The sequence below is a fragment of the Acipenser ruthenus genome, chromosome 5 (genome assembly GCF_902713425.1).
Source record: "Acipenser ruthenus chromosome 5, fAciRut3.2 maternal haplotype, whole genome shotgun sequence".
NCBI lineage: Eukaryota > Metazoa > Chordata > Actinopteri > Acipenseriformes > Acipenseridae > Acipenser > Acipenser ruthenus.
Window position 1 is genome coordinate 46138779 of NC_081193.1, and position 25000 is coordinate 46163778.

Genomic DNA, 25000 nt, shown 5'->3' on the forward strand with positions numbered 1-25000 from the left:
GTCCTGTATTTGGCTCCATCCATCTTCCCATCAATTTTAACCATCTTCCCTGTCCCTGCTGAAGAAAAGCAGGCCCAAACCATGATGCTGCCACCACCATGTTTGACAGTGGGGATGGTGTGTTCAGGGTGATGAGCTGTGTTGCTTTTACGCCAAACATAACGTTTTGCATTGTTGCCAAAAAGTTCGATTTTGGTTTCATCTGACCAGAGCACCTTCTTCCACGTGTTTGGTGTGTCTCCCAGGTGGCTTGTGGCAAACTGTAAACGACACTTTTTATGGATATCTTTAAGAAATGGCTTTCTTCTTGCCACTCTTCCATAAAGGCCAGATTTGTGCAGTATACGACTGATTGTTGTCCTATGGACAGAGTCTCCCACCTCAGCTGTAGATCTCTGCAGTTCATCCAGAGTGATCATGGGCCTCTTGGCTGCATCTCTGATCAGTCTTCTCCTTGTATGAGCTGAAAGTTTAGAGGGACGGCCAGGTCTTGGTAGATTTGCAGTGGTCTGATACTCCTTCCATTTCAATATTATCGCTTGCACAGTGCTCCTTGGGATGTTTAAAGCTTGGGAAATCTTTTTGTATCCAAATCCGGCTTTAAACTTCTCCACAACAGTATCTCGGACCTGCCTGGTGTGTTCCTTGTTCTTCATGATGCTCTCTGCGCTTTAAACGGACCTCTGAGACTATCACAGTGCAGGTGCATTTATACGGAGACTTGATTACACACAGGTGGATTCTATTTATCATCATTAGTCATTTAGGTCAACATTGGATCATTCAGAGATCCTCACTGAACTTCTGGAGAGAGTTTGCTGCACTGAAAGTAAAGGGGCTGAATAATTTTGCACGCCCAATTTTTCAGTTTTTTATTTGTTAAAAAAGTTTGAAATATCCAATAAATTTCGTTCCACTTCATGATTGTGTCCCACTTGTTGTTGATTCTTCACAAAAAATTACAGTTTCATATCTTTATGTTTGAAGCCTGAAATGTGGCAAAAGGTCGCAAAGTTCAAGGGGGCCGAATACTTTCGCAAGGCACTGTATATATAGTATATATTCATTAGAAACACAGAGGCAAAAGGAAAATATATGCCTATGCATATTACATTATATTTATCTATCTATCTATAAAGAATACCTGTGCTTTCTGGAATCTGGACACCCGGAGCCAGTGGAGTGCTGTTACTTGTTGTCGAGTACTTCTGCCTAAGATGGAATGCCATCTCTTGGAAGTCATCAAAAACAGCAGCTTTTTCATCAAACATATTTTTGTCCATTTCCACCATCTCAGCATACTTAACCTCTCTTTCATCCACCATCTTCTCAATCTCATCCAGAATTCTGGTTACTGAAGATTCCAAGATCCTGTCCAAAGACTTCTCAATATCCTCTTTATTCTTACTTGTCTGCCTTGTAAGCTTGAGCTCATCTTCCAAGTCTTGGAACATGGCCTCCACTCGGAGAATATGCTGGGGGGTGAGATATTTTAAGAAACGCTCCACATGTTTTTCATCAAAGAGGCCTTTGAGAAGAGTAAGTTGTCTTACACCATCACTGTACTCTGGCTGTTCCTCCTCCTGAATTTCAATTTCAATTGTAGGATCTACAATACTCTCCTTTTCACTCAACTCTGGTATATTTGCTTCTACATATTCTAAGCCATCGTGCTCCCTTTCTGAATTCTCTCTAATCAGTGCTTCTTCACCTCCTGCACTGTTGTCTTCTGCTCCTACATTGTCAGATTCTGGTTTAGTTATTTCTAGTTTTGCTATTTTTTCTGCAGGTCTTTCTATTGTGTCAGAATCAGTACCTACTAAATCATCTGTTTTGCCTGTTTCCATGTCGTCCTGAACATCAATGTCTGTTTCATTGTGTGCTTCTTTAAATGCACTGTTATTTACTTGTTGTGATTCAACCTCAACTTCAAATTGCACTTTCTTGACAATTTCCAACTTTTCAGTTTTGCTGGCGACAGTAATTTCTTCTCCACGCTCATTTTCTGTGTTATTAAGAGTACTGTCCACAGTCCCAATACCTAAATCGGCAGCTGCAGCTACTTTAGCATTTTCATCTTCTAATAACTCCTCTTCTTCTTCTTCTTCTTCTTCTTCTTCTTCTTCCAATTCTTCTGCCTCATTAGGGATATGAAGTTCAGGTTCAATAGTCTGTTCTGTATTTAGGTGGCCTGTTTTTTCTAGGATTTCCCCAGTTTCTGATTTGTCTGTACTTTTGTGCACTGTTTCATTGCTGGATTCTGGTTTCCAATCATCCATTTGTTCATCAGTATCTTCCACTGTGGTTTCATTGACAAGCTTCTTGTCCTTTTGTTCTGAAAAAAATTCCTTGTTTTCAACATGACCAGTCTTTCTTGATTTAGCCTCAGTCTTATCTGACTGTTCTTGTTCAATTTCTTTTAAATAATCTTCTGGACCACTTTGCTCTACATCTTTAGTTGCTTCTTTGTCCGGTCTTGATTCCAGTTTTTCGCTCATGTTTTCCTCACCAAGGTCTTCCATCCAATTTTGGTCAACTATATCATCATCTTTTAAATCTGTTTCTTCGTCATGCTGTTCAGAGGCTTGAGTGGACGTGTCTTTCTTTCTTTGAGAACCATCGGATTCTTCCATGGACCTGTCCTTCAAGGTTTCCTCTTTTTTCACATATATTTCTTTCTGTTTATCATGCAGTGATTTTTCAAAATCATGTGCATTTTCTCTATCTTCTATGATTTCCTTTGAAGACATCTCTGACATTTCAGCAGACTCTGAAGTAAGGGTATGGTCTGCAGTCAGTGCAGATTGACCTGACTTGAATTCCCCTCCATCAACTGCAGATTTTACTTCTGCTACGTTCTGTGAAGAAACAGTGACATTTTTAACCTGAGATTCGTAATACAAATGTCCATTAGTTACCCATTGCTCCAAGTCTTCAATTTCTGCTTCTGGCATTTCCAGAATGTTCTCCTGGTCTTCCCTTTTTTCAGAACCCAAAAGGTATAGTTGGTCTTCTTTGGGCTCCTCCTCTTTGTTAAACACATCTTCAACATCCTCTTCCTCTTCATCATCTTCAAAATCAGTTACCTTATTTGTTCTTTCACCTCCACTCACAATAGCAAACACAGTATCTCCCAATGTTGTCCACAAGCTTTTATCTTCAGGTATTTCCTCCTCTGTTGCATGATCTTCATATATCTCACTCTGTTCTTCCAAGAGGTTTTCCTGTTGATCTGGATTCTGTTCTTCAGAATCATCTTCATTGTCTACCTCTGGTTGTATGTTACCTTCTGAATAGGACAGCAAAGGTGTTACATTTGAAGCCTCACTTGACTCACCATTCTCTTTATCTACATTGTGATGTTTTTCTTCATCATTTTCTTCAAAGCTGAAATCATCATAGACAGGAGTCACTTTCCATGTTTTCTCATCATCTGAAACGACTGCATCAAAGGTGGACTCCATTTTGGTTTTTAATTCGGGAATAGGTTGCTCTTCTGCATTGTTTATTTCAAAGCCATCTTCTTGCACGGACGACAAATTGCCTTCCCCCTGAGAAATGCTAGTTTCTTCAGCATTATCGTTTGGTGTACTGTCATCTGGTGAAGATGTTTCTGTGTTCTGATGTGCATCATAGTCCTTTAGAGGGTGTGGCAAATCTTCATCTGTACCTATGGTTTGGTTTTCTTCCACTGTATGTGTAGGGTTTTCTTTTTCACTTGGTTCCTCCAGTTGGGATGTTTCAGTACCTAAAGCATTTTGCGCTGATCCCTTTATTACCATATCTTTATTTTTTTCTTTCTCTGAAACACTGCTGCTGGTTTCGTAATTTATTATCTCTGTCTTATTGCCACCAGCTTCCTGACTGTTGCTCTCTTCAGGAGAGATTTCTTTTTCTATCTCCTCGGCCTGGCTCTTCGTGCTTTTGTCTACTTTTTCATGCTGCAGTGGCAGAGAGCTAGACGTTTCAGGAACTGCAGTGTTAGTTCCTTCCAGTAATCCATAAGACCCCAAGAGTTTATCTAGATCATAAATTTCAAATTTATCAAGTCCACCATCGAAACATACAAAATCTGTTTCCTGCAACAACAGAAAGATTTTTAAAAAGTTGATCAGATGATCTTTGAATAAAATTAAATTGTCACTAATATAGCAGAATGTTACGCTTTTCTTCATCAAACCCCACTTGCTTGATGGCAACAGTATTATGACAGACACAGCTAGAATACACAGCCACCTATTTGTAGTCTCCTTGGTGATTGTTTTATTCAAGGGTTTACTGTATTTAAGTAGTTAACAAGAATAAGGTGTAGAAAGTACTCAGCAACTTACTTCTGTTGGAATTTCTAGCTCTTTTTCAGTGTATATGTGATTAATTTTAAGTAAGTCCTTTGGAAAGTAGCCAAAACTGCTACCAACCTAAAAAAAAAAAAAAATCTATTACATACATAAAACCACAATTATATAAAATGGATATTTGTCTACATATCTTTTATCAAGATTTTGGACTTTAGTAATACTGTACAAAACTGTAATTTTAAAGGTTTGGGAAATGCATGTGAATGGTATTATTCTTAACAACTGTTACTGCACATATGCAGGTGTACTACCACATAGATTTTTTTTAAAAATACTTACACGATAACTCACACAAAAATACTGACTCGATAACTCCAACACAACAGGCTCATTTCACAAATAGTTCCTTAAAGTATGTTTGTTATGAATAAAATTAAGTTTGATATTCTAAACTGCTGCTGGCTTCTTTAATGATTTAAAACAATGTAATGAACATCAAAATATTTTATTTAAACATGTATAGTTTGATAAGCATTATCTAAAATAACTCACAAGTTAATGCTTTGTAAATTCCAATATTTAACTTTAACTTGCAAGCAAACTCTCACAATACAGTAATATGAATTCAAAACAATGCAAACCCCAATACTCACACTTCCAGCCCACACATCTGTTCTTCTTCCCGCCAGTTTATAGTAAACATATATTGTCTCTCCCTTTTTAAACTTGAGAAATCGACAATCAGGGCCTGAGAAATCCTGTGCAGCTTTACCTCGACACATTAACACTTGGAGGAGTGGGGGAAAAAAAAAAAAAAAGAGTCATTCTGCAGACAGAAATAAATAACTGCACAAGCATGTGCAATGACTGAATTACAAAGCAAGACTGGTTTAACATGAGTCATCTGAGGATGTGTGCTAAATGTATTAATTATAACAAGTACACACACTATGCCAGTGTGGTTTCAATTGTATTCCTTCCAATAAACTGGCAACTGCTTCATAACCACTTCATAACTATGATAAAATAGTGGCTGCTATAAACAAGCTTCAATTAGTTAACATTGCAGTCAATATTATAACGTTTTAAACGTCACATGTCTGGGTATGTATTTACGTAGCCTACCTACATAATGCATTCTTCCTGCCAGCGGTAACACAAATGCTGCTTGCAGTGGATGTACAGTTATTAGTGGGGCACTGGGTCCTTAATAGTACGAAGGCAGGTTAACATGTCTATCCAGGTTTTCTAAATCCCTGACAGGGGCAATGGTCTTAGACACGTGCGGGAACGAAGGCGGCAAGTATTTGGATTACGATGTTATATGACTGTAATACTTATTCAGAATGCAGAGTATTCTGAATAACGGGATAGCCTGCATGTAAACGTAATGAATGCCACCAGCGTTTTCAGACATTCTGCAAACGTTGTATGTGGTACATAGTACAAAAGAATAATTACAGACCAGATGCCATCATCCAATTAGTACTATATATATATATATATATATATATATATATATATATATATTAAACATTCAAATTGTTGATATAAAAAATTAGACTTTTGTTTTTGTGACACTACCATCCAACAAGTATTGGGACATTACCTTGGATGACATTGCATGACATTAATATAGCACTGTCACATATATTCACATATATGCATCAGAATAAGATTTGTATTATTCGGGTGTTCTACTCATTATTAGTTTGGTCAAATAACTTAATTTGGTAACTGTAACCTCTTGTCCATAAATTGTAGTACCTGTTACTAAGAACGGCCCCAAAAACGAATTTTGTATAAAACCTTATGTTATAAAGTTTCCACATCTGTGGATATTGGTATAGCAGAAGAAAAGAAAACAAGATGCATTTCCCACAATCGGATATCGGGATTGTGTTTGAAAAAAATATTTTTTTCAATTCACTACAAATGTTACCAATTATAATTCTAATGGAATACAACCCTTTCGATCACATAAAAGATAATGTGTACCTGTTTGTATCTGACATTCACAAGGGCACGTATTTGGGTACAGTACCTATGCAAACTCCTAAGAGAAACTGCCAACAACATATCAGACTAAAGCAATTGGATAAGGCATCTTTTCCTAGAAGTAATTAACAAATAAGACGTTTTTATAAAGAGCAAATTAAACAGCACTTACTGCTACATTCTTCGTCGGTGCAACGCTTGAGGTCTGAAAACCTCTTGTCTATTGTCTCTTTGGATAATGATGTATCAACAAGTAGATTTAAAAGGTATAAATACAAGATAAAAGCAGCCATGCTGGCAGCTTTGTTTTGCCTGAGCATTAGCAGAGCGAGCCGACACGTCAGCAGATCCACAGGGATGGAACTGGGTGCAGGATGTTGGAGGAGGATGTAGACAAGTTACCAAAATTGATTCCCACCCGAGATCTTTAAAGCGACAGAGTCCCTACGCATGCATCAGAACACTGTTAGTATTAGAAAAAAAGCGAGATTTTAAAAATCTATTTTTAATTATGAAGTCATGCCATGATAGTTTATTTTACACCTTATTTCAAAGCTTTGTTCTACTTATATTAACGGTATATATATATATATATATATATATATATATATATATATATATATATATATATATATATATATATATATATATATATAAACAGCCCTTGGCAAATATAAAAAAGAAAACAAAACCAATAAGCATATTATAGACTAGGCTACAAGTAGCAATAACTACTAAAATAAACAAGTATATTGTGTTAAACTAGAACACAAATCGCCTAAATTTAAGGGGAGTATTTTTTACAAGACCTTTTGTGACCAAAAATAAATAAATACTGAAGATTTTCATTTAATTGTAGAACCTGTAGTTTTTTATATCTACAACATGAATAAATTATAATAAACATGCAATTCGTTGGGGGATTTTTGGTATTGAACTGTAGTAGCCTTGTTTATGTATACATTCCAGTTTGTTGACAACCCGCAATGTAATTTTAGCTGTACCCGAGGATTACCCCTCAGACCTTCTTTAAATTCCATTCGTTAAAGCTGAGCATGCGTAATGAAACACCTGGAAGTGCAAGGCACTGATGACACATTGCTTACAAAGGTACCACGAAATGTTCCTGTCAGGACACTGCACTCTGATTCGCTATCATATTATTGTTAATAAAACAGTGAATAATCCTCTCCCAACACCGAAACCCAAACCTTAAGGTCAGTATCCTATACTGCAGTTATTACACATCTAAAGTAGTTAATATTTGGTAGTGAATAGGCGTTTTTGTTACTTTAAAAAAAAAAGTGACCGGAGGTGCTGACTTCCTCAGCTGTCCTGACAGCAACATTTCGTGGTACCTTTGTAAGCACTGCACTGAGCACACAGACCCGGTTTTCTGGACGGAACCGTATAACAGTCTCGCGTTTTGATTGGTCCTTGTCTGAGGGATATGACGTCAACAAGAATGGGGAAAGCCGGGAGGCATTGTGATTGGAGAGGGAGACAGACGAGAACCTTTCAAAAATATAATGTGGTATTTTGCTGTACTAATATAACAAACTATGTGTGACTATTACTTTATATAAATTGTCATGTTATTCACGAATGTAATACTTGGCTTTCTGTGGTGATCTACTTTTTTCTTTAAAATAGCGTATATCTATAATCATTTGCATGATTTATTTTAATTGCAAATATATATCCTGTTACAGTTTTGGTAAAGGATTCATTCGTTTATCTGAGATGTAATCACAGTTTTCCATCGTGCTCAGGGTTCTGGGCCGCTTTGCTTTTATAATGTCCCACATTCTGGGCCGCCGTGGTTTTCAGATAACGTCCCAAATTTTGTGCCGATTTGATGTTTAGATAACGTCCCAAATTCTGGGCTGCTTTGCTTTTCCAAATTCAGCCCAGTCTTTCGGATATTCTGCTCAGCTGACAGCCGTTTCTAAGTCTTGCATGCTTAGTTTACCATAAAAAGTACACTAGAACTGGATCGTGAATTCTTTTAAGAGTAACCCTTAGTACATGAATCGAAGTTGATGTATTTTTCTACTCTCCACAGAAAACATAATTTTATATGAAGAAACACAAATAAAATGTAAATGTTAAAAAACGTATTTCTTTATTACAATGAAGAAACTACATCGCACTGAAAGAGATACATGAAAATGCATTAAAATAGTCGTTTTCCTTTATTAAAAGCTAATATGTAATAATACGTTTTTGAGAAGGAACATGGTATTCCCAAAAAAAAGAGGACATCTCATTTTCTTATGTATTGTCCATCGATATATTGTAGCGTTTCGGGTTCTTTTTGGGTCAGAAATGAGACTGCAACCATGAGTAGATGAAGACTCAATTTGTTTATTTTTACAATAATTAAATAATCAAAAGATAAAGTGAGGGTAAGGAAACTGGGATTCGAAAATGAAAATAATTGATTGTAATAGTTTTTCTTTTACCCTACCCTTTATCACTATATTTCTCTATCTCCCCTGAACACTTTCTCTCACACTCTTGTCTTCCCCAATCCTCAAGGTCTTTTCCCTGCACCCCCTTATATGATCTCACTCCGCCCTTCTTTCATGCCAAACCTACACCCAAATTCCCCTTAAGACACATCCACACACAACACGCAACTCCTGCACTCATACACACCCAATGCAACCCCCCCTGCACGCACACACCACCATGCAACCCCTGCATGCACAAACACACCACCATGCAACCCCTGCACGCACACACCACCATACAACCCCTGCATGCACAAACACACCACCATGCAACCCCTGCACGCACACACCACCATGCAACCCCTGCACACACATACCACCATGCAAACACTGCACGCACACACCAAAGCAGTAGTTTTCCTTTATTAAAGGCTAATATTAAAACACATTTCTGAGAAGGAACATGGTATGCCAAAAAAAGAAGATATCTCATTTGCTTATGTAATGTCCATCAATATGTAGTCATGCGTAGGAGTTTATCAGACCTTCTGAATTTAAGAGACCAGTGCCCTTCAACAACTTCAAATAAATCTTATTGTATTGTATTAGTCAACATTTTTCTTATCTATTCCTGATAGTGTATACTGTAGGGCAGGGGTCTCCAACCCTGGTCCTGGAGAGCCCCTATCTAGTAGGTTTTATAGGTGTCTTTATATCATCAGTGGCTAAAGATCTGGAACACCTGTTAATCTTGACTAATTAAGCCAATAATTGGTTCAATTAAGTAACAGAGATTGGTTGAAACAAAAACCAGCAGCCACAGTAGCTCTCCAGGACCAGGGCTGGAGACCCCTGCTGTAGGCTATAGATACTGTTTAAAAAGTTGGACTGTAACAGGGTCAAAAATGCCCCGTTCAAATTTATTTTACACTTCTATGTTATTATTTTTATAAAATTATTTTATTGATTTGATTAGTGCACGCTTTGTGTTGTCTGACACTTTTTGATAATTGATTTGTACCACGTTATGTTGGCTTCTCCACCCGCTTCCCTATGTTTGCCCTGTTGAGCACCTAGTAATTGAATTATTGATCAATTTACGCACCGGAATATAAATAGCAAACGGGATGGCCATCCTGGGCTTTGCATGTCTGTGCTGGAGTGGGAACGCAGTGTTTGGACTGTGGAACGATGAGTGAGAGAGACTGAAACGGACCAGTAAATGGAGCATCCCGACAATAAGCATTGGGCTGATTGTATGTAGGTGTTGAATAATGAGCGCGAACGGCCCGAGTGTTTTTAGCCTGTTTGGTAGTCAATTGGAGTTCAAGAAGTGTACAGAATAGGTTGTATTGCGGTGCTGGTTTCTCTCTTGCTTTCTCGGTGTGTTCCCTCCCCTACACAGACAGTGTGTGTGTGTGTGTGTGGTGTGGGTATTTGTGTTTTTGTACCGTGGTATTGTTTTTATTAACAGTCTTCATGTGTTTTTGAATGTTTATCTCCACTTTATTGCTGGGTAGCAGCGTTGTTGCATTTGCAATATAATGCTTGACCTCATTAATGTGAACCTTGTTTAACTGTTTGAAATCTTGCTACCTGTTAATAGTTGAATGGAATTATTGTCTTATTGTACCAGTACCGTTTTAAACCATGTGTTGCTATTGAAAGTTTACAATAAACAAACATCTGCTAAAATGTATCTGATTTTCTTGGCGACCTTGTTTCTATATTTTTAGATCTGTTATCTGAATAAAAATAACCTAAAGGATCTTATATAATTTGTTCTGTGCCTTATCGCACTGAAGTGTGTTAGTCGCTCTACATCTTGTGATATTTTGGAATTAAAGGCAGGTGTGTGCTGCTTGTGGTGCGTCTCTACACTGCCGTGACCGGGTAGGTGTTACAGGACTATGCAAATATTATGGGGGGAAAAAATAAATACATTGTACAATAGTAATGATTACATCTAGTGAGAGATTAGACAAGTGCCGTGTAAAAAATGTGCCCCTCAACCATTTACTGTAAAGTCCTTCCCACTTGGAAATATTTACACTGGGCTGCAAGAGTGATAGACTGGCACAAGTTAATTGTATCAATCTGTGTGACCTTCTTAATTTTGTTGTAGTTGATACTTGCTCGTTTGGTTGTTAGTAGTTTATTGATCCCAGAATCTCATCAAGCAGCTTCTTGAAGGATCCCAGGGTGTCGGCTTCAACAACATTACTGGGGAGTTGGTTCCAGATCCTCGCAATTCTCTGTGTAAAATAGTGTCTCCTATTTTCTGTTCTGAATGATGCCCCTTTATCTAATCTCCATTTGTGACCCCTGGTCCTTGCTTCTTTTTTCAGGTCGAAAAAGTCCCTTGGATCGACATTGTCAATACTTTTTAGAATTTTGAATGCTTCTTTGTTCAAGACTGAATAGATGCAATTCTTTTAGCCTGTCTGCATACGACATGCCATTTAAACCTGGGATAATTCTGGTTGCTCTTCTTTGCACTCTTTCGTAACGAGGTGACCAGAACTGAACACAATATTCTAGATGAAATCTTACTAATGCATTGTAAAGTTTTAACATTACTTACCTTGATTTAAATTCAACACTTTTCACAATATATCCGAGCAGCTTGTTGGCCTCTTTTATAACTTCCCCACATTGTCTAGATCAGGGGTGTCAAACTCTCTTCCTGGAGGGCCGCAGTGCCTTCTGGCTTTCATTCCACCCAAGCTCTCAATTACTTAATTGGTCTATTTATTTGATTAATTGGACAGCTTTAACACTTCTCTCCAGGCCTCAGAATGTTTCATAGGCCGTGTACCTTGAATCAACTGCATATTTTAAATCATCAACTGTAAAAGACCTTAAAAAATTATTAAATATGTCCAATTAAACAAATAATTATATCAATTAAGTTAATGGAGAGCTTAAGTTGGAATGAAAACCAGAATACCCTGCGGCCCTCAAGGACTGGAGTTTGACACCCCTGGTCTAGATGAAGACATTTCTGAGTCAACATAAGCTCCTAAGTCTTTTTCATAGTTTCCTTCTTCAATTTCAGTATCTCCCATATGATATTTATAATGCACATTTTTATTGCCTGCGTGCAGTACCTTACACTTTTCTCTATTAAATGTCATTTGCCATGTGTCTGCCCAGTTCTGAATGCTGTCTAGATCATTTTGAATGACCTTTGCTGCTGCATAGAATATTGATAAAATGCCACAAGTTAAATCAGGGGTGGGCAATTCTGGTCCTGGAGGGCTAGTGTTCCTCCTGGTTTTTGTTCCAACTGTACCCTAAATTACTTAATTGGACCAATAAAGCTTCCAATAAACACTTAATTGGTCCAATTTAGTAATTTACGGTACAGCTGGAACAAAAACCAGAAGGGACACCGGCCCTCCAGGACCAGGATTGGAGACCCATGCTAGCAGGTTCATTGCTCCATATCACCAGATTTATATTGCGCCCCTTTTAATTCAAACACCTAATGAATCCTCTCTATTGTTTCTTGCTAATTCTGCATTTGTTTATGTGCTTCTCCAGGCAGAATGTATGTATTTTATGAAACAAACAGTGTGTAGTGTAGTGACTACATCTTCCTTTCAGTGAGTGTAAAGTGATCAGTTTTGTTCAAGGAATGTATAGCTAGAAACATGTTTCAGCTCATTTAATCATTGACAGATATCCATGAGGTAATTAAGAAATTGAGATGGTTTAACAATGTTAATTACAGCTTTAACGGCAAGTAGAGTATCAAGCCTAATTATAAACAACCTGCCTTGCATTTTGTGTTTACCCACAGCTGAGTTTGAGATAAGAATGTGCTAAATAAAAATAAAATAAATAAAAAAACAAAAAGAAACTTGCCATGCCCTATACCACAATCCAAAAGTGGGCACTGATAAGCAATGGAATGTCAGTTTTTTCACATGTATGGAAGTTTTCTGAAACTCCAGGAGAGAGCTGCTATGCTGCCAGCATACCACACTTAGGTAGGCCAGATTGTAAGTGCCTGAATTGGAATTTAGTCATTATATTTGCATAGTCCCACTGTGCACAGCTCCTGCATGTGTATTTGGGAGGATGGCAGCAGGGTGTCTCTGCGCACCAACCCTGCTTTCCTCCCCAAGGTGATCACAGCCTTCCACGTCAATCAGTCTGTGGAATTGGAGTCCTTCCATTCACCACTGTTTGCTTCAACGGAGGATGAGAGATTGAATTCCCAGTGCGGGCATTGAGATGCTACGTGCATAGGACAAGAGCTCTGCGTCAATCTGACCAGCTCTTTGTCTGACACGGGACACGGACCCTAATGCAGCCCCTCAACTGTGTATAATGGTGCTGGCTTGCCTCCACCTGGTAGGGTAGCCGCACACTCCACTAGAGGGTTGGCTATATCTTGGGCCCTCTTCAGAGGTGACTCGATGTCTGATATTTGTACTGCGGCTAGCTGGGCTATGCCGCATACTTTCTCCAGGTTCTACCTCCTTAATGCAGTAGACCCTGCCCTGCCTTCTTTAGGCACAAGGGTCCTTGAGGGTGTAAGTTCACAACGCTAACCTCTGGGTTAGACAGTGCTTGTGCCTCCCTCATATGCTGCCGTTCCTTCTCCCTCGCGACGGATATGGTATACATTATCCCATACATAATGTCATTGGTGGTCATCCTCGAATTGAAAGGGAACATTAGATTACTTACCGTAACCCCAGTTCCCTGAACGAGAAGACGACCACCAACCACGAGGTCGCATAGGTCGTCCCTCACGGTTTCGATGGAAAAAGAGAAATGTCTTCCTTTGGATGACAGTTTTATCCCCTGTCTGGACAGGATCGAGTGCATCATCCCAGGAAGGGGCCTATCGGCAGCTCTGGTATAGAGAGCTCAGCGATACCTACCCAATGGGCAGGCACATCCCATACATAATGTTCGTTGGTGGTCGTCTTCTCTCCCAGGGAACCAGGGTTACGGTAAGAAACATTCCCTTTCCCTCACTTTATGATTTTATTTTGTGATTACTGAATTATTGTACTAAGAATTATATGTAATAAGGGTTACTCTTAAATTAATTCCCAATCCAGTTCTCGTGTACTTTTTATGCTAAACTGAGCATGCATGACTTAGAAACTCGGCTGTCAGCTGAGCAGAATATCCAAAAAACTGGGCTGAATTCAGAAAAGCATTTGGGACGTTATCTAAATACCAAATCGGTCCAGAATTTGGGACGTTATCTAAAAACCAAATCGGCCCAGAATTTGGGACATTATAAACGCAAAACGGCCCAGAACCCTGAGAACGAGTAGTCTATATGTAAAACTGTGATTACATTACAGATAAACTAATGAATCCTGTAACTGTAGATCACCACAGAAAGCCAATTCTTACATTCGTGCACAACATGTCATGACGATTTAACAGTCACCCATAGTTTGATATACTAGTACAGCAAAATACCACATTATATTTTAAATGCAAGGTTCTGGATAGGAGATTCTCTCTCTCTCTCTCTGTGATCACAATGGCTACAAGCTTTCCCCATTCATGATGACATCATATTCCTGTGACAGACAAGGACCAATCAAAACGCCAGACTGTTATGCGGTTGCATCCCAAAAACCGGGCCTGGGTCATACCTCACATGCGGGGCAGACACAGGTAAACCAGTGTAGTGTTTTTAAAATAATTATCAGTGTTAGAGACAGCTTTCTGTTTTTTTTTTTTTTTTTAAACTATGTGAAATTATAAATAAATGTTTGTTACATATTAAATCTGATAGGCGTTAAATCATTTTTTAGTTTCAGTAACCTATGGCTACACAATGAAAATAGAGGTAGCACGCTATGATTGTCGCGTTATTAGTGATATATATATATATATATATATATATATATGTGTGTGTGTGTGTGTGTGTGTGTGTATGTATGTATGTATGAACCAGTCCTTTTCATTTTGACAAGGGTTTACAGGTAGCTTATAAATACCGTGCTAATATTTCGTATAGCACACATCATAAAAATGTATAAAATAATTAAACGCGCATTGCATTCAAATTTGTGTTTATGACTTTGGAAGATTGTAGAATTATATTTCAGAAGCGTTCTAATTTCACTTACCTAGGCCATCGGCGTTGAATAGATTTACCAGTTGTACTAATTTGAGCGTTCTAGTACAACTGGTAATCTCTGTTTTTAATCTCCAAACAAGGATGGTTAAATGTAATTATTTGTTATGTTTCTATTAGGATTCCCACATAGCACACGAGGGATACGTTAAGTTAAAGTACTGTGCAACATTGTGACAGCATGCTATAGCTATACTATTAAAATTAACTTTTATTTTTTGTTGTTTTAACTACGTAAATTAATGTGCTTTGTTTTTTGTTTACTCCGAATTGCGACTATCAGAATCGCTAAGCATGAACTTAATAAAAGCAATGTGTCTGGTAAAAATGTGCGATTTTGAACTTCAAATCAATACATTTTTCAAATAATAACTATAACTACTACAATTATTATTAGAGAAACATTTTGTATTAAAATATTTTTCCACAGCAGGATTCGATACTATGATATTAAGGACCCTAAGGCAAGGGATTGCTAATTGTTATCAACTGAGGGTTTAGATCGTTGCAAACATTTCAGTGATTATTAGCCAGTCTGGGGGTATGCATATCATCTTGTATGTTGCATTTATAATGTATATGTATACAAATGTGCATTATGAACAGATTGACTTGCTTTGAGATTATTCAGTGAAATTACTAACAATGTATTTTTGACAGTGATGGGGAAGAACGGATGTAGCTCTGTGATCTTTATCAGGTTGACTTTTTTTTAATAAGAAAGTGTATTTCTCTCACAATAAGATTGTTTCTCCAGTTTGTCCCTTGATTTTGACTCATGGAACGATGTTAATGGTACAAAATTGGAACTGGCCAACACCCTCCAGGCGTTCTAAAATCTAGGAAAGTAGAGTCCATATAGGAAAAGAGCGTTCCATTCTAGGTGCCACAAGTTGCACACATGTAAACTGTCTGCCTTGTTGCACTTTTGGCATTTTGACTATAGCATCTCATTTTTTTTAGTTTTTATTTATTTTATTGCTTGATATGTTTCATATATAATAGACATGTCTGGGGGAGTGAAACATGATGCAATTTAAGAAAATTGAGGGGAGGGGGAGTAATTGAAGGGCTTAATATTCAGATAAGAGCCAGTAATTGCATATTATAATAAAACTGAAAGATACCATATTCAATTACTTAACATTTTCCAAATTTAAATATAGAAAAATTAAATATTGATGGCTGACGGGTTATTAATCTTTTTTTATTATTATTAGAATAAGTAACAACATGGATAATAAAGATACATAAGTACATTTCCCTTGGTTTCTGAAATAGTCATAATTTAAAGGGTTGGCTGAAAAAAAATCAAATAGTTTATAGTTGCATTGGTAAAATCAAACAAGTTTCAAAGCATATTGTGCATTTTTTTGTGGTTTCATCTCCTTTATTTTATTTATTTTTCTCTTTTAGTCATGGATGACCTTTATGAAGAGCTGCTTGCAACAGTAGAACAGGAAGCATCAGAAAGATATGATCAACAAACTAGTATTTTACAGCCTGGGTTTCCCCTACCTCTACCACCAAAATTACAGTTGCCCCACAGTATGTCCACCATAATATATTCTGTGAAACTCATTTGTAAGATTTATTTAAAAGAAGAAAAAAAACACAACCATTCAGTATGTATGTAGCTTAATAGCAGGATCATTTGATGTGGGACCTGTATAACTTTATGAAATGTATAGGTACAGATTAAAGATACAGAAATCAGAATGTGGGGTATAAAGCATAGCTCTTACTGCTCACAAGTTTACAGCTAACACATTTATGCAAACCAGATGAGTCAGCAAGATGGAAATGACTTCTGTAACTAAAGTTTTTCTGAAGCTGTGTAATCACAAATATTATGAATCATACTGCAGACATGTTGGCGTGATCTAAAACCTCTAAATACAATTGTTTTAATCACATTTCCACATGTTAACAGACACAAATACACTGGTGGTTGATCTGCAATTTTTTGTTAACTCCTGTCCTCTTTGTGCAGGTAGGAGAGGAAGGAAAGAGTCAGGCTTTCACAAGACTGAAAGAATATGCCTGAGACAAATCCTTAAGGCTCTTTTCCAGCACCAGTGGCAGAAAGCTTCCGCCCTGATGACAAACTACTTCCAAAACATAGAGGAGACAAGCTATAGGAGGCAGAGGTCGTCGTGTGAGGTATTATATACCTATAGAGTCCTGGCTATTAAAAAGGTTTTCTAAAAATGCTTGTAAACCAAACTATTATTATTATCAACCCACATTCTTTAATAATAACCTCCAAGTTTAACTACATACTAGGGGTTTTAGTCTTGACATTTTCTATTGATTGATTAATCATCCGATCTATTAATCAGTTAATCACACCTGTTTGCTAGTTATACAAAATTGTATTGAAAGACAATTGCAAGTAATACAAAGTATTAACATAATGCTATTGTAGCCGGCCGATTGGTGAAAACCACTTCCAGACAGATGTTTGTGAAACCAATCCAGTTAACGTTTATTCTTGTGTCTCCCGGATATACAGTAAGTTGATTATGCCTTTTCCGATTATACAAATAGGAATATGAACTGATTCTTCGAAGCTGCCAAAGTAACACACTGTCTACATGCTTATACTTACCCCATAACTCCTCTACCATCACTCCTCTACCGTCTTAAAGCTACAGCAGCTGAATTATAAATCAGTAATACAACTATAACACCAACTGTGTTTTAATGACATTTTGAATTCAGCTTTTCAAATATATGTAAGTCACACTATTTACTGCAGATGTTTCATAATGCCAGCTAATATTGGCATGACCGTTTTAATATATTTGCTTACATGTAATTGGAAGTTTGCCAAAGAGAGTCATTTAAAATCTTAAATTGATTTGTGCAGCACTGGAATTTCTTCCACTGTCCTTTACGCTCTAACAGCAAACACTAACTATATGCACTACGGCTGCTACGATGAAATTGAAAATCGATTTTTTTGATCGATTAAATTCTTCATTATATACATCAATATAAATACTGGGTAATCGATTCAATAATTACATTTTTGTAATGTATGTAGTTAATAACGTTATTTAAGTTTATCAACGAAACGCCCTGCCTTGCTATTTACAGTATGTATGCCCCGAATGCCCTGCCTTGCTATTTACAGTATTTCTACCAAAGACAAGCAGTGGACGTGCTCTTCTTTTCCAGCTCGTGTTAACCAGCATCTGATTTGTTGGTCCCCTCCTACCAGCGAATCAATTTTGAAAATGCTTTGTAAGTACGCTCCTCTGTGTATTTTATTTAAATAAACCGTGTGCCGTCTTGGATCCAGAGCAGGACTACAGTCTTGTATTCCTAGCAAACAATATGCAAATAAATTGTGCACATTGAAGAAAACTGACTGGGAATAATATATATTTTTTACAGTGTATTTTTCAAACTGGGCTGCGTGCTCCGTCTGTGTTTCCTGATTGACCACATCGAGTCAATGCAAGTACAATCAGTGCTGCCCACAGCTGATAAAATCAATGAGTTGCATTTGAGGAGATTTTTGGAATCGTGTCCGAACCTGGTGTCTCATCTGACTCAAAATACCCGGTATTTTGAGTCTGATTCCCAAATTATTTAGAAAAACATGTCCGCATGTCAATGTATGAGCAGCAGAAGGAGGGGGAGGGGGGGTTGGCATCTTATATACATGTAAACACCACTAGTGCAACAGTTCAACAACGGGATGGAGTGAAAATTTATGTGGGCGGTACAATCGATATTTATTCGAACGATTCGATTTTGCGTGCCAAATTAATTGATTGTTATTTGGAGGCTTAACTGACAGCCCTAATGTACACTGCAGGTAAATCTCTAAGCCAGCGCGTTTCTCATCATAATACGGCTAAGGTGATATGATAAACTTGTAGAACTGCTGGGAAAGGAAAGCACTGATGAGCGAATGTTGCTAGTTGCAGTCTTTTTTTCTTGATTCTGAGATGTTGTGAAATATTGGGTATTCCTTCCAGTAAATAAGCGTGCCAATAAGATTTATTTTAACATGCACCGTTTTATGGTAATGCACTGTTGCAGACTGATTAATTTATCTATTTTGTAATTGCTCAAAGCCCGCAGGTGTGATTAATCATTAATTGATTAAAACCCCTATTCCATACTATTAGGTGTTTTTTGTTGTGGCCAAGCATGTTTTTGAAGTTTTGATTTATATGGACACCCTGATTCTCTTTCTTTTAGAGGTTTTGGAGACTAGGAACAGAAATTCTTCGGCATCACCCCAGATCCAAGATTGATGATTTCAATTCTTTTTTGGACAGAATGAAAAACATAGGAGTCAAGAATTACTTGAAGGTTTCTCTACATTAGTGTTCTATTAATGCAAGATGGATGGAAACTGATCAAACTCTAAACATAGGAATATAGAATAATCCACCAGATACTTGTACAAATTTGTAAATGTTGGTAAATACAAATAAAACTTAATGTAGACTTGCAAATAGGCTTTACAGTTTTATAAATTACTGTGCACAGTACATTTATTACATATCTGTAGTTTGTAAATTGAAATGTTTACATTTTTATAAACTATGAAGTTCAGCACAGTTTAAAATATTCTGTCTTCTTTGCAGATCTGCTTGGAGCATTCCTTTCACCTGTTGTCAAACGGTATGCTTGAAGATGCTAACAGACAGTTGTCTTTAGCAGAAAGCTGGAGATGCAAGGATACATGTGCTACCCAGCAGCAAATGATTCAGGGTTACCGTGGCTTGCTGGATTACTATACTTGGGTTCAAAAGAGAGATGCTCTTACAGAAACTGGTAAGAAGTTGCATGCTTCTTAATACATATCCAATACTGTACCCACCATTAATCAGATGCACCTCTGGCATTTGTCATTAACACATGCTGCTACCAACTGAACAGTATTTATATTTGCTGCCATTACAGATGGAAACTGATCAATGCACATTTTCTTATGGGTTATAACATAGTGTACTAGGGGTTGTGGATTATCCTCTGACAGACAGGGATACATGGAGGTTGCTGTTGACAATGCCAACAATGCCGGCAATGGTAGCTCTGTAAAAACAAGCTACAAACAAGTTGCCATGAAGATGGCTGGCATGAACTGCAAAAAATGTTTTTGGAATGCTGTTTTGTAAATTGCCAAATACATATTGCAGTGCTTTTTTGCAATATTGATTTGATATTTCATTGTATAGTATATTATTTGTTTATTTAGCAGACGCCTTTATCCAAGGCGACTCACAGAGACTAGGGTGTGTGAACTATGCATCAGCTGCAGAGTCACTTACGTCTCACCCGAAAGACGGAGCACAAGGAGGTTAAGTGGCTTGCTCAGGGTCACACAATGGAGTTAGTGGCTGAGGTGGGATTTGAACCGGGGACCTCCTGGTTACAAGCCCTTTTCTTTAACCACTGGACCACACAGCCTCCTATATTTGTGCAGTGCTGCAGTTTGGTGTTTTTAGACACACTGATGTGCCTGACTACTAAAGCAACTACAATGTAGTATAATGACTCCCTCCGAGCTGTGATATTTTCACATATCTGATAAACCTCTGGAATCAATTAAATCAGCTATGACAGATTCTACTGTACTCAAATATAATCGGTATGGATTTCAAATGTTATTTATTTCTTAGCAGACGCCCTTATCCAGGACAACTTACAATTGTTACAAGATATCACATTATTTTTACATACAACTACCTATTTATACAGTTGGGTTTTTACTGGAGCAATCTAGGTAAAGTACCTTGCTCAAGGGTACAGCAGCAGTGTCCCCCACCTGGGATTAAACCCACGACCCTCCAGTCAAGAGTCCAGAGCCCTAACCACTACTCCACACTGCTGTATGTATGGAAATCAGAGTCCCGCTGCACAGGAGTGTGATCCAGGCCTGGTTTCACTAGGAGTTTAATAATAAGACATACCTGAGCTTGTTATGAGCACATTTACCCCATTCTCACAATAACAGTACTCCAAGTGAAAGTATAGTTAAGGTACTGGTAAGTGTAGAAGAAAGAAAAGCTTTATGTATCACTGGGTCTTTTAACATATGTTAAACAAAGTAGAAGTGTGTCTTTTGTGCCATCCGAAGTAGAACTGTATCTTGCAAAATAAAGCAAAGCTCTTATCCGCCAGCAATGCAGGCTAATCTAGTCATGTTAATAGTCTTTTACCAATGCATGGAATAACATTTATTTGATGTTACATTAATAGAAAACTGAATATTTTCTTCACAAATTGAATAGCCTTTTTTGTCTTTACACTGTATAAATATAAAAATGCATTTTATTTTCATTACCATTAAAATCAAAACTACCAAAAACTGTTAATTTACAGCTTTCAAAAACAAGCATCATTACTAGGTGGAAATGTATCCAAACATGTGGTTACTTTACAGAAATTAAAATGACTTTTTTTATTTCATATTTCAGAAAAGTATGATTATACAGCTGCAACTGCAAAACAAGACATGCAGAGCTATTTCCGACAGGCATCTGTAAACCTTAGTGCAATAATAAAACAGCCTGGAGTCTGGGATCCTTTTGTACTCAGTTATGTTAATGTAAGTGTGGTTTTATTTTTAGTGTCCTCATTCAAGGAATTGGGACCCTTATATGGTGATTGTGTTCATCTATCTGTCTGTCACACTTGATTTTGCACGCATTTTCACACTTCTAGTGTCCTAAAGATGTTTGGGAGGATTGCATTTGGCTATAATTTGATTAACGTCCAATTTTGTATATGAATATTTCTAACCTGTACATGCAAGTCATTCACTTTCTTGCCTTAAGCATTCCAAAAGCATTGCATTGTCACTTTACACCATATCCACCTAATGCACGTGCACAAAATAGAGCAGTCAGAAGTTATTTAAGTTACGTAGGGGTCTATCTTATTTATTTTGAAGGCTGTAGATTGATTGTTGTTTTCAACATGTAAAACCAACACACTGTTATTGAGAATACCCAATACGATTGCAGTGTTATAAGAAGTGAGTGTGAAAAATACTGTCCTACTGCAGTTGTTGTGATCATATTTGAAAGAATGTAAAATTTGTATTTAATGGTTCTAAAGTAAAAGTGAAACTCATTATTCACTTCGGGATTTTGACTGGATTATTGACTTCATTTCAAATCGTATTTTACTCTTTCTGGAAGGTGATCTGGGTATGTCAATGCTTCTTTTAAGCAACAGGCAGAATGACATTTGGCAAATATCAACTTTTCTAATTGTTTTTTATACACCTAGTCTCCTGTAGAGGTTTTGGATTGCATTTCACGATATTCTTGTGCTTCTTATGGGATTGAGAACCATGTGTATACATGGCTGCACTTTTTTTTTTTTATATAAATAAATTTAGTAGTCGCCAATTTTACCCCGTTTTTTTTTCTCCCAATTTAACATATCCAGTTGTATTTTAAGCTCAGCTCACTGCTACCACTGCTGCGCTGACTCGAGGGCGGAGAAGACGAATACACGCTGTCCTCCGAAGCGTGTGCCTTCAGCCGACTGCTTTTTTTAAACTCTGCAGGCCCGCCATGCAGCCAACCCAGAGCTACAGTGTCGGAGGACAGCGCAGCTCTGGGCAGCTTATAGGCAATCCCGCAGGCGCCCAGCCAGACTACAGAAGTCAGTGGTGTGCGGCGAGCTGAGGACACCCTGACCGACCTAAGCCCTCCCACTCCGGGCAGCCCTCAGCCAATTGTGCGCCACCCCCAGGGAGCTCCCGTCCACGGTTGGCAGTGGAATAGCCTGGACTCGAACCGGCGACCTCCAGGCTATAGGGCGGAGTGCCTTTACCGGATGCGTCACTCGGGAGCCCAGCGGCTGCACTGTTTTTTATGGGTTTATTTGCACAATAATATAGTCTGGTTTCATAGATCTATCATAGACTGCCTTTCCTTATGTAACATTAGGAAGTCCAAAAATACTGTGAATTAGGGTCTCTGAAACCATTTTTATTTAAAAATATGAATTCCTACAAAAAAATTAAAAAAAAACATCCTTCTGTAGTTAACGCTAATCGAGAGTTGAGGTCTGGACTAATAAGTATCATTGTATTTTATAGTTGCTAGAGTTCTATGATGACCATGATGCTGCACTTCAGATGCTCAATGACTATGCATATGACAACAAATTCCCTCCAAATCCAAACGCCCATGTGTATTTGTACCAGTTCTTAAAAAGGCATCAGGCGCCCTGGAGGAAGTTGGTGAAAGTACTTAGGGTAAGACTTTGGTGTTTAAAATAAATGATTTTGTTATTTGTAGGTATTTATGTATTAATACAATGCTGTGTGCTCTTTCTCTATAGATTTTACAGCTGTTAGTCCCGAGTCATGAACTGATGCTGGAGTTCTGTTCACTTCTTGCTGTTCCAGGTATTTATGTCTAAACAGAATTGGGAGAATACAGTAAAGAACCACATAGTTTATTAATGTGCAGCAGAGGCTAGTGAGATTATGCCCGTTGCTTTGCACATGTTCTGTAGATCAGTGGTTCTCAAACTTTTTTTTTTTTTGTTCACGGACCACCTGAATTTTTTTTTGATCTCGCCGGGCCACACAATAACAGTATAGGTGACTGAAAGATAAACACATTAAAAAATCACTAATACTAAGAATAACCTTAGACTTACCTTTCTCTGTTTCAGTACAATGGGCGGGCCTGTTTCTGTGAGCAAAGTTATTTTAAAATTGGAGTTTTAAAGAACGGTTCTAGTTTACTTTTCATTAACACAAATTTACCAAGAGGGGGGAAAAAAACGGTCTGTTTTTTAAATGGATAATTACAGCAGAAATGGATTTATGTGAATTAATAATCTGTGAAGTTACATCCATGAGGTCCCAGCACAGTCAGAGCTACGAACGTCCAGCTATAAACTTTACTTATAAAACGGAATGTTTGGATGCTGCATGCTGGTTGGCTGTTGAGGATTTTTTACCATGCAAAATAGTACAATGCACGGCAGAATTAATTTTTGCTGAAGCACAGTTCAATTAATAAATTATCAATACACAACATATAAAACTCGCAATAAATACACATTGTTTTTAAAAAAAATTTGGAGGCATTACGGTGTACAAGGGGTGGAGGGAAGCCAGCGACACAAAGATTTAACAAGTCAACAACTTAATGAAATCGAAGAAAACAAATGCTTGGGCAGCTGGTGTTTTTATTGATTTGATGAAGCATAAAGAAATGGTAATCGACTTAAAAACAGTTTGTCTTGAAAATCTAACAATCTTCTATGATAATTATATGCTTCAGTGTGTAGTTCAGCTGGTCAAGAGTACTCAGTTTTGTTATGTTGGCCTCCGTGCTGCTCTCAGTCGCTCCGTAAACAGTGCTGAGATTCGCTTCTCCAGGTCAGCGGTAGTAATGCGTAGATAGTGGATTTTCTCATAGCCTCCTTTTCTGTATCTTCATGATGGGCTGAATGGCCTCCTCTCATTTGTAAACTTTCTTATTATCAACAAAAATAAATGACTGATATTTAAGTGCTTGGTCACTAAGAAGGCTAACATTGTGGGTTATGTCAGCTCTGTTTACAGAGTGATTGAGTCCAGCACGGAGGCTTCATTCATTTTAATTACAATAAATGGAAACGTTAAACCTCCTGTTTAATGTTTATAACAAATATACTGCTTCGCTTTGTGCATCCAACCCAACTACATCCGTATGTTAATGCAACACAACACATGCCCTGTCATGTGTTACTTTACAAGCTGCACGTGAGCACAATACACAAACTCCCTAATAATGAATACATTTTAGACACTCAAACTATATATGACAGAGTTTAGACTTGTGATCTGTGGCTTCAATTGTTTACATAATGGAGTATCTTATCTAAACTGTTTCAGATCTTAATATCACAACCCAAAAAATGTATTAAACTTGATTGTTGGCAATCCTCATTTCACTGTCATGTTATTGTATGTAGTAATGTTAATCAGTATGTCTATAAATCACTCCTAGGGGAAAAAACATGAGCTGGAATATTACGAAGTTAGAGTGCCAGAGATTATGGAACAATAGTGGAATACTTTTAAATTAATATAGATAGACTTATTTTCAAAATGTGTCCAGGGACAGCATTTGTGTATCGGT

The 25000-nt window shown here is 37.6% G+C and overlaps 2 protein-coding genes across 3 annotated transcripts in view; one reads left to right on the plus strand and one right to left on the minus strand.

Annotated features, from left to right (window-relative positions):
- LOC117402679 (transport and Golgi organization protein 1 homolog) overlaps window positions 1-6670 on the minus strand; it is a 34457-nt gene extending 27787 nt beyond the window's left edge. For both annotated transcript variants that reach the window (XM_059024282.1, XM_059024281.1), the window contains exons 1-4: window positions 6469-6670; window positions 4952-5085; window positions 4332-4418; window positions 1145-4079 (exon numbers count right to left, since the gene is read on the minus strand). In XM_059024282.1, the coding sequence (XP_058880265.1) occupies window positions 1145-4079; window positions 4332-4418; window positions 4952-5085; window positions 6469-6616 (3304 nt within the window). In that variant the 5' untranslated portion in view covers window positions 6617-6670. The remainder of the gene's footprint in view (window positions 1-1144; window positions 4080-4331; window positions 4419-4951; window positions 5086-6468) is intronic.
- Window positions 6671-14254: 7584 nt separating this feature from the next.
- Window positions 14255-25000, plus strand: part of taf1a (TATA box binding protein (TBP)-associated factor, RNA polymerase I, A) — a 20067-nt gene continuing 9321 nt past the window's right edge. The window contains exons 1-8 of the mRNA XM_034003770.3: window positions 14255-14407; window positions 16290-16421; window positions 16867-17036; window positions 19092-19205; window positions 19484-19673; window positions 21320-21450; window positions 22957-23115; window positions 23202-23268. Coding sequence (XP_033859661.1) covers window positions 16292-16421; window positions 16867-17036; window positions 19092-19205; window positions 19484-19673; window positions 21320-21450; window positions 22957-23115; window positions 23202-23268 — 961 coding nt within the window. The 5' untranslated portion in view covers window positions 14255-14407; window positions 16290-16291. The remainder of the gene's footprint in view (window positions 14408-16289; window positions 16422-16866; window positions 17037-19091; window positions 19206-19483; window positions 19674-21319; window positions 21451-22956; window positions 23116-23201; window positions 23269-25000) is intronic.